Here is a 12,348-nt window from a genome sequence, read left to right on the forward strand (position 1 = left end):
CACGATTAAAACCCAAAACGATAAGCTGGCGCCGAATGCCTCCTCTGTGCCCCGCGCCGGGGAGGCCCGCAGCGAAGCCTGAAGGATGACGGTCCTTGAGCTCCAAGGGCGAGGTCTGGATGCGACGGCTGGCCCTCCCCCCCCCCCCCCCCCACCAGGTGTGCGCTCAGCAGGTGCCCCTCCCCCCCCAGGTGTGCGCTCAGCAGGTGCCCCCCCCTACTCCTGCGTGGGCTCAGCCTGCGGCCTCAGAGGGGCCGGGCCCTGGAGGGAGGTGGGCTGCTTCCGCCTCTCCAGCATCCCCGTCCCCACTTTGCAAACGACACCCTGTTGGTGTCCAGGGGAACCACTGCCGCGCACCTGCTCCGCGTCTTAGAGAAACTGTCCACCAAGATGCCCCACCCCCTGGTCAAGGGGCGGGGCCCATACCCGAAGCGGGGCCAATCAGATGCACTCCTGAGCTCACCCATCCCGGCAGGGGGACTGAAGGTGGTCCTTCTGCCTGGCCAGGGCCTTCCCACACCCCTGACTTCCTGCGGTGAAGGGATGGGGCCGGGGACACCCCCAAAACATCCAGGAGGTGAGTCAGCTCTGCGAGGCATGCCACCCACATGGGCGAGGGAGGGGCCATCAGAACGACCCCCAGGTTTCAGGCTGGGAGGCGTCTGTCACTGAATAACGGGCTTCAAGGGGAGAGGTCTCCCTGTGGACCGTGGCTGGACATCAGGGGCTAGGGCACAGGACAGATGTCTGCACTGCCTCTGCCAACACCTACCACGTGCCACCGTGACGCTGTGTCCTTCTAGGACCCTCCCCGGGCCCCGGCAGGCCGAAACCCCTATGCCGGTGACACCAGGCCCGCGGGGTGCAGAGCAAAAACGCCGTGTGTGCCCAGCTCTTCCTCCCTTACTCTCCGCGGTTGGGATTAGTCCCCCTGAGGGAGAAGCCAAGGCCCAAGGGCACCGTGGCCACGTCCCTCTCCTGCCAGTGGCAGGGAAGGAGGAGTGCTGAGAGCCACAGCCCGCATATATAAGGCACCTGCTGTGTACAGATGCTGCCTTGACTGGCGGTGCCCCCTCCCTCTCCGGGGTGTGCCTCCTGCTCTCTCCTGCCTCATTCCTGCACCGCCCCTACCTCCCTGGGCCCCAGAAGAGCTGGTGGGGGAGCCGCCCCCCTTACCTTTCAGGCAGGACAGCTTAAGCCCCATGGCGGCGCGTCCGCAGGCCTGCGGAGAGAGAAGGGGCTTGCTGGGTGCTGGCCATGTGCGGCCAAGCCCCCCCCCCCCCCCCCCCCCCGCAGCCCCACGGGTGCACAACAGGAAGTAGTGGGGAGAGAAACCGCCGGTGACTGGCGAGGTCAGGGTGCGTGCTGGCTGCATCTGGGCTGAGTTTGCTCAAAGATGAGCCTATGCTGGCGGAAAAAGCTTTCAGGCGCCTCGGAGCTAAATATACTGGAGGTCCTGGAGCGTGGGGTGCAGCTGAGGTGAGGGTGTGGTCGGGCCGCCCTTCGGAACCGAAGCCACCTGGCCTTTCCATTAAGGGGCTGCTGGCTTCAGAAGCAGCAGGGTGGTGGTGGGGGAACCCTTGGCCAGCCTGCAGGTGGCCCTGAGCCCGCCGTGATGGGCTCACCTTCTGTTATGGTGCGGCCACTCTTTATAAATGCGCGTGCTTTGGAGATCTAACAGATTGAGGCACCCGGGCCTTAGTCCGTGGGAGTTAAAACTGTCCCAAGTGTTCTCACGATCTGCCGGCCGACTGATGGATAAAACAGGGGGCAGCTGACGATGTATGCGCCTGACACTCCGCAGCAACAACCCCGGGAGGTGTTACGACTTCCCCATTGACAGATGTGGAAATCAAGGCTCAGAGAGCTGGTGTCCCCTGCCCGAGGCCAGCCAGCTTCCTAGGAGAGGGGAGCTGGGGTTCCAACCCCGGGGCTGCCCCTCCAGGGGCCTGTGAGGCTTGCAGGCCCTTCCAGGGAAGGCGAGGCTCTTGTTTTCACCTCTGAGGGTCCTTGTGTCTGAGGGTTGATGGGGGCGGGGTGCTTATCCCTCCTTTCACAGGGAGCTGCCTGTGTGCCAGGCTGGGGAGGGGAGAGGGATGGAGGGGGCCGGCAGGGGGGCCCATCATCTCCTCGTCCTGCACAGAGGCTGGCACCGATGCCTAGGAAATGCTGGGGTCCCCCAGGCGTCCATGACGTGGGCTGTGCTGGTCCCCCCCTGGGAACTTCAGTCATGCAGCATCTCGGGCACACCCAAATGAATCGGTATTTTAACAAGGCCCCCTGGGAGTCGTGTGCCTGTTAAGGTCAGAGATGCTGGCTCTGGGCCAGAAATTGTGGGGTCTCAGAGTGGAAGATGGGGGGCAGTGAGGGTGTGGAGAAGTGGCTGGAAGTCCGGGAGACACGCAGGGTCAGGAGATGGGGGGGCAGGGGGGGGACTTGGAGGGACCCAAGGGGAGGGCTCTGATTTCATCCAGGCTGGGTATGTGGGACAGGCAGGAAGGAGGTGGCCTGGAGACATCTGCTGGGGGATGGGCTGGGGACACAAGTGGCAGGGAGGGAGACAGGGCAGGGGAGGGACAGACTGCCGTGGAGCATCTCTGACTTGGCCGGGGCCTGACTCAGCCAGCTGACCACAGGCAGGTTCCTCAACCAACCTGGACTTCACTTTCCTCATCTTTAAAATGGGGAGGATGCTCTTGGAGGTGTCACTGAGCAGCATGGAAAACTGAGTTATCAGGGGGGCACAAGGCTCAAGCTCAAGAAGTGTCAGCTGCTGTGGTTTATGACAGTCCCAGAGAGAGGACAGGTCTTGGTTTCCAGCAGGGGGCCTTTCTCCAGGGCTGTGCTGTCCCGGGTGTGGTCCTGGCCCAGAGGCCTGGGGCAAGTGATCGCCGGGAGCTCATGAGAAATGCCAGCTCTCGGGACCCATCCTGCCTGCAGTCTTGGGGGCTGTATCCAAGCAAGACGCAGGGGAGGCTCAGCACAGCTGCCGAGGCACGGGGCCCAGCAAGATCGCCTGGGCACTTAGCAAAATACCGATGCCTGGGTCTCACCCCAGAGATTCCGGGGTAATTGGCCTGGGGTGTGGGCCTGGCACTGGGATTTTTAAAAGCTCCCCAGGGGATTCTAATGTGCAGGACGAAATGCCATGGAAAGGGTGTCCTTCCTCAGGGGGAGAGGAAGGGCTGGGCTGGGGGAAGAGAGAGCCCGTGAGAATAACGGGTGTTATTTCTGGAGCGTTCACTGTGTGCCCAGCACCCACCAGAGCTCCTGGACCGAGATTCCTGGTCAGTTAATACTCCCAACAGCCCTTAGGGGTTGGGACCATCCCCACCTCACAGAGGAGGAAACACAGGCACAGAGAGGTTAGTTTGCACAAGGTCTTATGGATAGCAAGTGGAGGGGTCAGGATTCAAACACGGCACTTTGGGCCCTAGAGCGACAACACTTCCAACCACAGGGCTGGGAGGGGGAGTGGTAGGCAGGGGGGTGGCCTAGACCTTCCCTCTGTCTCTCCCCACCCTCCCCGGGGCTGGGTCTCCGGCCCAGGGGTCTGCAGCCCTGAGGTCGGGCTCATACAAATACAGCCAGGGCCCACGCTGGCCACTGTAAGCAGCCCGCGTGACATCACGCTTTGTATGGTGCACCCCACTGATGTCACTGTGCACTTCTGGGTGGTCCTCAAGTGGTGGCCACAGTGCACCCGACAGATCGCACGTGCATCCCATCTCAGGGGTTATTATTATTTTTTTTTTCAGGGGTTATTATTTAAAAAAAAAAAACTATTTATTTTGAGAGAGAGAGAGAGCAGGAGCAGGGGAAGGGCAGGGAGAGAGAGAGCAGGAGCAGGGGAGGGGCAGAGAGAGAGGGAGAGCAGGAGCAGGGGAGGGGCAGATAGAAAGTGCAGGAGCAGGGGGAGGGGCAGAGAGAGAGAGAGAGCAGGAGCAGGGGAGGGGCAGAGAGAGAGGGAGAGCAGGAGCAGGGGAGGGGCAGAGAGAGAGAGAGAGAGAGAATCCCAAGCAGGCTCTGGACAGTGCAGAGCCCGACTGGACGCGGGGCTTGATACCACGAAGTTTGAAATCATGACCTGAGCTGAAATCAAGAGCCAGTGCTCAACAGGCTGACCCCCCAGACGCCCCCCCCCCATCCCACGGTTTAGACAATGGTTTATGAGGAGGTCTTCCTGGAGGAAGCGATGAAAAACCACCACCGTGCTGTGGGTGCAGGGGGAGGACACAACCAGGGCAGGGGCGCCGACACTGAAAGGTGGGAATATTCGTTATGTACCTTTGTGTTTGTTTGAAAAGCACTACAAGAGTAAAAAAAAAAAAAAAAAAAAAAAAAAAAAAAAAAAAAGACAATTATCTGTAGGCAACAGTATGGGGTCAACGCTCAGTTCTCTGATTTTTATCACTGGACCGAGTCTGTCAGAGACGGTTCCTGCCCCTAGGACACACACGCCCAAGGGTCCAGGGCCATCACGCCTGCAACTGAACTCTCAGCTTGCACAGCTGGAAAGTCAAAACACGCATGTGTATGTGCAGAAGCAGAATGTGGCCAAACGTTCATCTCTGGGGAAGGGCACGAGGGGCACCTGGTGTTCTTGCAACTTTTCTGGAAGCTTGAAACTCTTTCCAGGAGTCAACCAGGGAAGAAAACGGCAGAGACAACAGGGGTCCCGCAGCCCCTGTGCCCAACACCGCTGCCCCCCAGCGGTGGCACGGGAAGTTTTGTGCATGGGACCCCGTTTTCCTAGAAACTTCTCTGATGCAGTGGGAGGTGTGCTCTGGTGCCTGGAGGCTGTGTTATGCTGTGCCGGGAGCACCACCTCCCTAAGAGTTGCCTCGAATTGACAGGTGTCGTCCCAGAGCTGCCTTGTAGCTTAAAAGATACCCGTCTTGGGACGCCAGGGGGGCTCAGTCGGCTCAGCGTCCGACTCTTGATTTCAGCTCAGGTCATGGTATCGTGGTTCATGAGATAGAGCCCCACGCTGGGCTCCCCACTGACAGCACAGAGCCTGCTTTGGATTTTCTCTCCCCATCTCTCTCGGCCCCTCCCCTGCTCCTTCTCTCTCCCTCTCTCTCTTTCTCAAAATAAATAAGTTTAAAAATAACCACCTCAAAACACCCAGCAGGGAAGGAGGGGAGGAAGTGGGGAGGGGAGAGGGAGGGAAGGATGGAGGAAAGGGGGAAGAAAGGAAGAAGGGAGGGAGGGAGGAAAGGAAGGGGGAGGGGGAGGAGAGGAAGAGGAGTGGGATGGAGGGAGGGGATAAGGGGGGGACAGAGGGGAAGGGGGAGGGGAAATGGGAGGGAGGGGGAAGATAGTAAGAGGAGTGGGATGGAGGGAGGGCATAAGGAGGGACAGAGGGGAAGGGGGAGGGGAAGTGGGAGGGAGGGGGGAGGGGGAGGGGGAGGAGAGGAAGAGGAGTGGGATGGAGGGAGGGGATAAGGGGGGAACAGAAGGGGAAGGGGGAGGGGAAAGGGGAGGTGGGGGGAAGAGGAGGGGAAGGAGGGGGAGGGAGGGGGAAAGGGGAGGGAAGTGGGGAGGGGGGAGGGACGGAGGTTGATGAAAGAACAGCCGATAAAGGAGGCAAGAGGCAGGGGAAGCAGGCGTGGCCCCAGCTGGTGCGGGGACACAGGACAAGAAGCTGCACCAGGGTCAGGCGGAGGTGGCACCTAGGTGTCGTGTCTCCGCTTTCTAGAATTCCCAGGTGCAGAATGTTCACAAAGCGCCGTTCCTCATCCCAGCGTCCCGCCATGCCTCTCCTCGTCCAGCTCCTCCCTCCCCACAGGACAGAAGGTGGGCGGCAGGTGGGGGGTGGCCCTGGGGATCAAGGAAGAGCTGGGGTCCAAGAGCTGTGTGACCTCAGCCAAGGCACTTCCCTCTCTGAGCCTGAGGTTCTGAAGTTCGGCCCCCCCAGGCTCTGTGTCCTGGTCTGTGAAACAGGCATCCTGCCACCAGCCGCAGGGACGGTGGCCACTGTCACTGTCAGTCACTGTCAAGGAGCAGTCCCGGGAGGGCACTGCATTGGAAGACTGCCCGGGGCATCGCGAGCTGGGTCCAGAGGAGGAGGTGCTCCCCGGGGTGATCCACTCCCTCTGGGGTGGGGGGTGGGGGCTGGGGGCGGAGGGCCAGCCCGGAAGAGGCCACGGATGCTGCGTGGGAGAGGCCCCGCGTGGGACGGGCTGAAGCTTGATTCTACACCTGTGTGAGTGGAGGCCTGCCTTCACGGTCATTCTCACGGCAACGACAGCTGACTGATATCAAGCGAACGCTTTTAAAAAAGCCAAGTCTTGGGGCGCCTGGGTGGCTCAGTCGGTCGAGCGTCCGACTTCGGCTCAGGTCATGATCTCACGGTTCGTGAGTTCGAGCCCCGCGTCGGGCTCTGAGCTGACAGCTCAGAGCCTGGAGCCTGTTTCAGATTCTGTGTCTCCCTCTCTCTCTGACCTTCCCCCGTTCATGCTCTGTCTCTCTGTCTCAAAAGTAAATAAACGTTAATAAATAAATAAATAAAAAGCCAATTCGTGAGCCGAGATGATTATAAAAATTACTCCGCTCAGGGGCGCCCGGGTGGCTCAGTCGGTTGAGCGTCTGACTTTGGCTCGGGTCCTGATCTCACAGCTGGTGAATTCGAGCCCAGTGTCGTCGGGCTCTGTGCTGACAGCTCGGGGCCTGCTTCGGATTCTGTGTCTCCTTCTCTCTCTGCCCCTCCCCCGCTTACACTCTGTCTCCCTCTCAAAAATAAATAAAACCCCTACAATTTTTTAGAAAGTAACGATTTAATGGGAGAAAGGAGATCTAGCGGGAGGGGTCCCCCCCTGGGCTCCAAGTGCAGTCAGGCTAGTTTAGGTATAAATGTTCTCTCTTTCACACTTTTGCAGGAGTGTGAAAAACCTCCCTTTCATCTTGAATCGGGCTGTTTATGTTCCCTTGGAAATATCAGATTGTTAATTATTTGCACAACAGCTTGAAGTAGAACAGGTTCTTTCTTGCACCCAGGCATAAAAATCCCCCTACGCCAAACGGCCACAACAGGGACAGGCAATGATACAAACTTCCTTCCTCCCGAGGTGGGTGGGGGGGCCCTGTCCCTCCTCTGCGCCATCAAGATAGATGGGGATCAGCTCTTTGCACACCACACGGCGTTCTCTGAAACCATGAGCATCTCCAGGGCAAGGACACGCTTGGCCAAGTTGTCTGTGCCTGTTTTCACAGCAGCCTTCAAGACACTACCACCGGCCCACAGCAGTGAGTGCCTGCCGGCTCACCTACGGGTTTGCAAAGGGAAAAATCAACCGGTTTGTTCTCTGCACAGAGCAGAAAAATTAAGGCGACGCGCCGGCTGGCTGGGGGGCCGGAGCGGGCGGGGAGGTGCCTACTTCTAGAAGGCTGGCCCCTGGGGGTCTGTCTGCTGATTCCCTTCAGTTCCTACTTTTGCAGCTCAGAAGCCGGGCTCTAGAGGGGGAGATAAAATCTTTCTGGAGTGAATCATACAGGTCTAGGGTTGGAAGTGGCCGTAGATAAGCGGTTCCTGATAAAATATAGAGTGTCCAATTACGGCATGGGACATACTCATATTAAAAATCCATGGGGCGCCTGGGTGGCGCAGTCGGTTAAGCGTCCGACTTCAGCCAGGTCACGATCTCGCGGTCCGTGAGTTCGAGCCCCGCGTCGGGCTCTGGGCTGACAGCTCGGAGCCTGGAGCCTGTTTCCGATTCTGTGTCCCCCTCTCTCTCTGCCCCTCCCCCGTTCATGCTCTGTCTCTCTCTGTCCCAAAAATAAAAAAAAAATAAAAAAAAAAATCCTTCATCATTTATCTGCAATTGAAAACTAACTGGGCATCCTGGTTTGTTTGTTTTTTTTAAAGATTGTCTTTTCTTTTTTTAAAGTGCTTATTTTTGAGAGAGAGAGCGTGAGTGGGGGAGAGGCCAAGAGACACAGAATCCAAAGCAGGCTCCAGGCTCTGAGCTGTCAGCACAGAGCCCGACGCGGGGCTTGAACCCACAAAACTGTGAGATCATGACCTGAGCCGAAGTCGGACGCTTAACCGACTGAGCCACCACATCCAATGTGGGACTTGAACTCACAATGCTGGGATTAAGAGTCCCATGCTCTACCAACTAAGCCAGCCAGGTGCCCCTTAAAAATTTTATTTTGGGGGCACCTGGGTGACTCAGTCAATTGAGCATCTGTTATTTCGGCTCGGGTCACCATCCCAGGGCAGTGGGATTGAGCCCCGTGTTGGGCTCTGTGCTGAGCATGGAACCTGCTTAAAATTCTCTCTCTCTCCCTACCCCTCTCCCCTGCTCGCAATTCTGCCTCTCTCTAAAATTAAAAAAATAAAAAATAGGGGTGCCTGGGTGGCTCATTCAGTTAAGTTCAACTTCGGCTCAGGCCACGATCTCGCGGCTCCTGGGTTCGAGCCCCGCGTTGGGCTCGGTGCCGACAGCTCAGAGCCTGGAGCCTGCTTCGGATTCTGTGTCTCCCTCTCTCTGCCCGTCTCCTCCCCATGCTCGCTCTCTCTCTCTCTCTCAAAGGTGAATAAACATTAAAACACCTTTTTAATTAAAAAAATGAAATTAAAACAGTAACAGTAAAAAAGATTTTAAGTAATCTCTACCCCCAATGTGGGGCTCGAACTCGTGACCCCAAGATCAGGAGGCACACGCTCCACCGACAGAGGCAGCCACGGGCATCCCGAATTCTTATTTGCGAGAGCCGGCAGCTCGACACAGAGGCGGCCGTCGTTCTAACATGGGTCTCCCAGATGAGGACATGGAGACCCAGAGAGGGAAAGTGAGTGAAAGGCAGAGTCCAGCTGGAAGTCTGACCCTGGTCTCTGCAGAGCCACCTCCCGGAAGAGATCAGAATAACCCTCTCGAGGTGGCGCCTCCTGAACAAAGACCTCACCTGAAGCCCAGGGAGGGGGCAAGGGGGAAGCATCATAGCTGAGGAATGCGACACTCTGCCCAAGTGGGTGGGCCCACGGCAGGAGGGAACCAGGTGCCGCTCCCAGCCAGCGGGGGTGGGGGGTTGGGGGGACCTGGGCAAGCTGTCCACACCTGGGTCCGTGTTGCAAACACAGGGGAGCAGATACGAACAGGCTGGGCACGCTGGGCTCCCCGTAGGCACAGGGAACATCTTGGTTTTCTTCCTTCTTTAGAAAAGGCACTTTCTTTTTGTCACAGGCTTAGAATTCCTGCAATTCCAGCCAGAGGGTCTGTGCCGGGAACAGATGCTCCGAGCATTAACACGCCTCCCATCCTGGTACACAGAGTGCAAAACATGAACATCTCCTGGCCTTTGCCCGCGGGCCTGCAGGAGGCTGTGAGCTCCTCTCCGAGAGACAGCGCGGGGACAGAGAGCCCGGGGACAGCTGCCAGGGGCCAGCAGCAAGTGAGAGAGGATGGGGGGGCAGGGCACACACTGACACTGCCAGCTACTATTCTGTCCCGGCACAGGGTGCTTCCCTGTGATTGACCGTGTAACTTTGAGCAAAATACTTGCCCACTGCCTGCTTGGGCCTCTGTGTGGTCAAGTTCAATGCTTATGGTTTGTGTACCTTTTCAAATGTCATATGCCAATAAAAGTGTTTATTTCAAAATAAGAAGTATGCTGTTAGAAGTCAAGATAATGGTTAATGAACCACGGGTTAATTTTAAAACATGTGATTAAAAGGGCGCCTGGGTGGCTTAGTCAGCTGAGCATCCGATTCCTGATTTCGACACAGGCAGGTCATGATCTCACAGTGCGTGGGTCTGAGCCCCACGTCAGGCTCTGCCCTGACAGTGCAGAGCCTGCTTGGGATTCTCTCTCTCCCTTTCTCCCTGCCTTTCTCTCTCAAAATAAATAATCATTAAAATAAAAAACATGCAATTAAAAACATTTTTTTTTAAGTAAGCTCCACACCCATGGTGGGGCTCGAACTCACAACCTTGAGATCAAGAATCATTTGCTCTTCTGACTGAGCCAGCCAGGTGCCCCCCAAAACACGCAATTGTTTGTTTAAAAAAAATTTTTTTTATGTTTTTTTTTTTTTTTAATTTTATATTTAGGTACTCTCTATACCCAACATGGGGCTTGAACTCACAACCCTGAGATCGAGAGTCTCATGCTCTACCACCTGAGCTAGCCAGGCGCCCCATTTTTATGTTTATTTTTGAGAGAGAGAGAGAGGGAGACACAGAATCCGAAGCAGGCTCCAGGCTCTGAGCTGTCAGCACAGAGCCCGACGTGGGGCTCGAACTCACAAACCAGAGATCGTGACCTGAGCCGAAGCCGGACGCTCAACTGACTGAGCCACCCAGGCGCCCCATGCAATTGTTTCTTTCCAGCAGCCTTGATGACAGGAGCCACAAACTACCAGCCCACAGCAGTGAGTACCTGCCAGCTCACCTCCTGAAGGTTTTCAGTGTAAAGAGAAAAGTAAACGATGCGCACTGCCTGTGGGGGACAAGGAACCAGCCCTGGCTCCCAGGGAAGACTGTGGCTGTGTATACTGTACCGTGATAATATTTTAATGGGTGGTGGGGGGGGGGGTTGCACTTGGTGGTCCCAGGGGCCTGGCCTTGCCTCTTTCCCGCCCCATGACCTTCACAAGCCTCTGTGTCCTCATCTGTAAAATGGGGATAACACCAGTATCCGGTCAGAGGATGAGAAGGAACAACACAGGTGATGGGACCAGCTCCCACCACGGGGTCTGGGACGGCGGGGCTCGCTCCATGTTCAATAGCACTGCTCTCTTTCCATGCCGGCTGAGGGCAAGTTCCAGGCTCAAGTCCTCAGAGGGGACCTAAACTCGGGCTCAGCGCCCACTGAGTTGCACCCTACCAGCAAGGGCTTCCAGGGAGAGGAGATTAGGTGGTGAAGCTTTCAGCCTCCTTGGGGCTTGCAGAGGGATTAAGTCTTTCCATAAATACACTGCTTCCCTCCCTCCCTCCCACCCTGCCATCCATCCGGAGGAACCGGTACCCAGGGTGGGGACGAAGAACCCAAGGTGGGTGTGGCCTGGACACGGTAAGTGGGAGGGCTGGTGCAGGGATCCTTGGGGGCTGGGCAGGAAACACCAGGGCCTGCCAGTCCAGCCGCGCCTCTCTGAGCCTCAGCTTCCTCATCTGTAAAGTGGGGCGTTCGTCCCACAAAGGCTGCACGATCTCAGAAGTGCCTTCACCCCGCTGCCTTCCATCTCCCCTCTGGCTGCTCAGCCGGCACAGGCTGACCCTGCTGTGGGTTCCACCCAGGCCCCAGAGCCCGGCGCCGCGGGACAGTCCGACCGCCCTCGACCCCGCCCCCCACGCGGCCGAGCGAGCGGAGCTGCGGGTCTCCCTTAATGAGAGCCTCCCCGGGTTCCGCTGAGCTCTGCCTGCCCGGAGAAGGCGCGCGTGCGTTCACACTGGTCGCCCTTTGCGGTTGCAAACCTGCTTTGATGCCCTGGGAGCCGAGGGGGCCCCTAAGTGAGGCGGCTCATAAATAATATAGTTTGAAATACTCGATCGAGGGGAAATGGTTCCTCTCGAGGCCTCCTGCCCCCACCCCCGGCTGGGCTCCTTTCCAGCTCTGAGGAATGGCGGTCTGGCCCATTCCCGAGGAACTCGTGACAGCGCGGGGTGTCGGCTGGAGAGTGGGGGGCCAGAGGCGGCCACGCGCGGACACACCCCCCACCCGCCCCGTGTAAGTTGCAACACGGCCAGAGGGGCCCAACTCTGCCCCAGCCCGCGTGTCCGCAGAAAAGTCTGCGAGAAGTTAGGGGGACGTCCGGGCCCGCGAGGGTTCCCCGCCCCCCTCCCCCCACCGCCCCCGGGGACCCTCTGGCCTCCCCGGGCGCGCCCTTCCCGCCGCGGGAGCCGGCGGGGCGTGGACGCCGCTCGGGGGGGGGGACTGCGGCTCTCGGGGACCGCGGCGTCCACTGGAAGGGGTGGGCGGGCAGCGCGGGGCACTCACCGCTTCCTGGGGGGCTCACTGCGGAGCCGCGCCCGGGGCGCACGGGGCCCACCCGGGCGCTGGTGGCGGCGGCGGCCGGGCTCCGGGGGCCGCGGCGACGAGCCTGCAAGAGAGAGCAGCGGGGGTCATGGCCCGGGCCGGGTAGCGCACTGGGGTCCCCTCTCCGCCCCGGCCGGCGCTCCTGGCCGCCGCCGCCGCCGCGAGCACGCCTCCCGCCCCCCCCTCCCCTCCCCGGCCCCTCGGGGCGGTGCCGCCCGCAGCCCCGCCCCGCCCGCGGGCGCCGGATCGCTCGGCCCGGGCGCGGGGGCGGAGCAGGCCCGCCCACCGCCTCCCGCCGACCGTGCCAGGGGCGCGCCCGGCGCCCGCGCCTCCGGCCTCCCGCTTCAGTTTCCTCTCGCCCTGCCCGGA

General features: G+C 59.0%; 1 protein-coding gene and 1 non-coding gene across 2 annotated transcripts in view; both read right to left on the reverse strand.

Annotated features, from left to right (window-relative positions):
• CLMB (calcimembrin) overlaps nucleotides 1-12,043 on the reverse strand; it is a 30,350-nt gene extending 18,307 nt beyond the window's left edge. The window contains exons 1-2 of the mRNA XM_078439126.2: nucleotides 11,941-12,043; nucleotides 1,177-1,222 (exon numbers count right to left, since the gene is read on the reverse strand). Coding sequence (XP_078295252.1) covers nucleotides 1,177-1,204 — 28 coding nt within the window. The 5' untranslated portion in view covers nucleotides 1,205-1,222; nucleotides 11,941-12,043. The remainder of the gene's footprint in view (nucleotides 1-1,176; nucleotides 1,223-11,940) is intronic.
• TRNAE-CUC (transfer RNA glutamic acid (anticodon CUC)) lies at nucleotides 10,066-10,138 on the reverse strand. Its single transcript has one exon. It is a non-coding gene; the product is annotated as a tRNA-Glu (tRNA).
• Nucleotides 12,044-12,348: the final 305 nt, after the last annotated feature.

Source organism: Panthera onca, chromosome E2 (assembly GCF_046562875.1).
Source record: "Panthera onca isolate mPanOnc1 chromosome E2, mPanOnc1 haplotype 2, whole genome shotgun sequence".
In the NCBI taxonomy this organism is placed as follows: Eukaryota; Metazoa; Chordata; class Mammalia; order Carnivora; family Felidae; genus Panthera; species Panthera onca.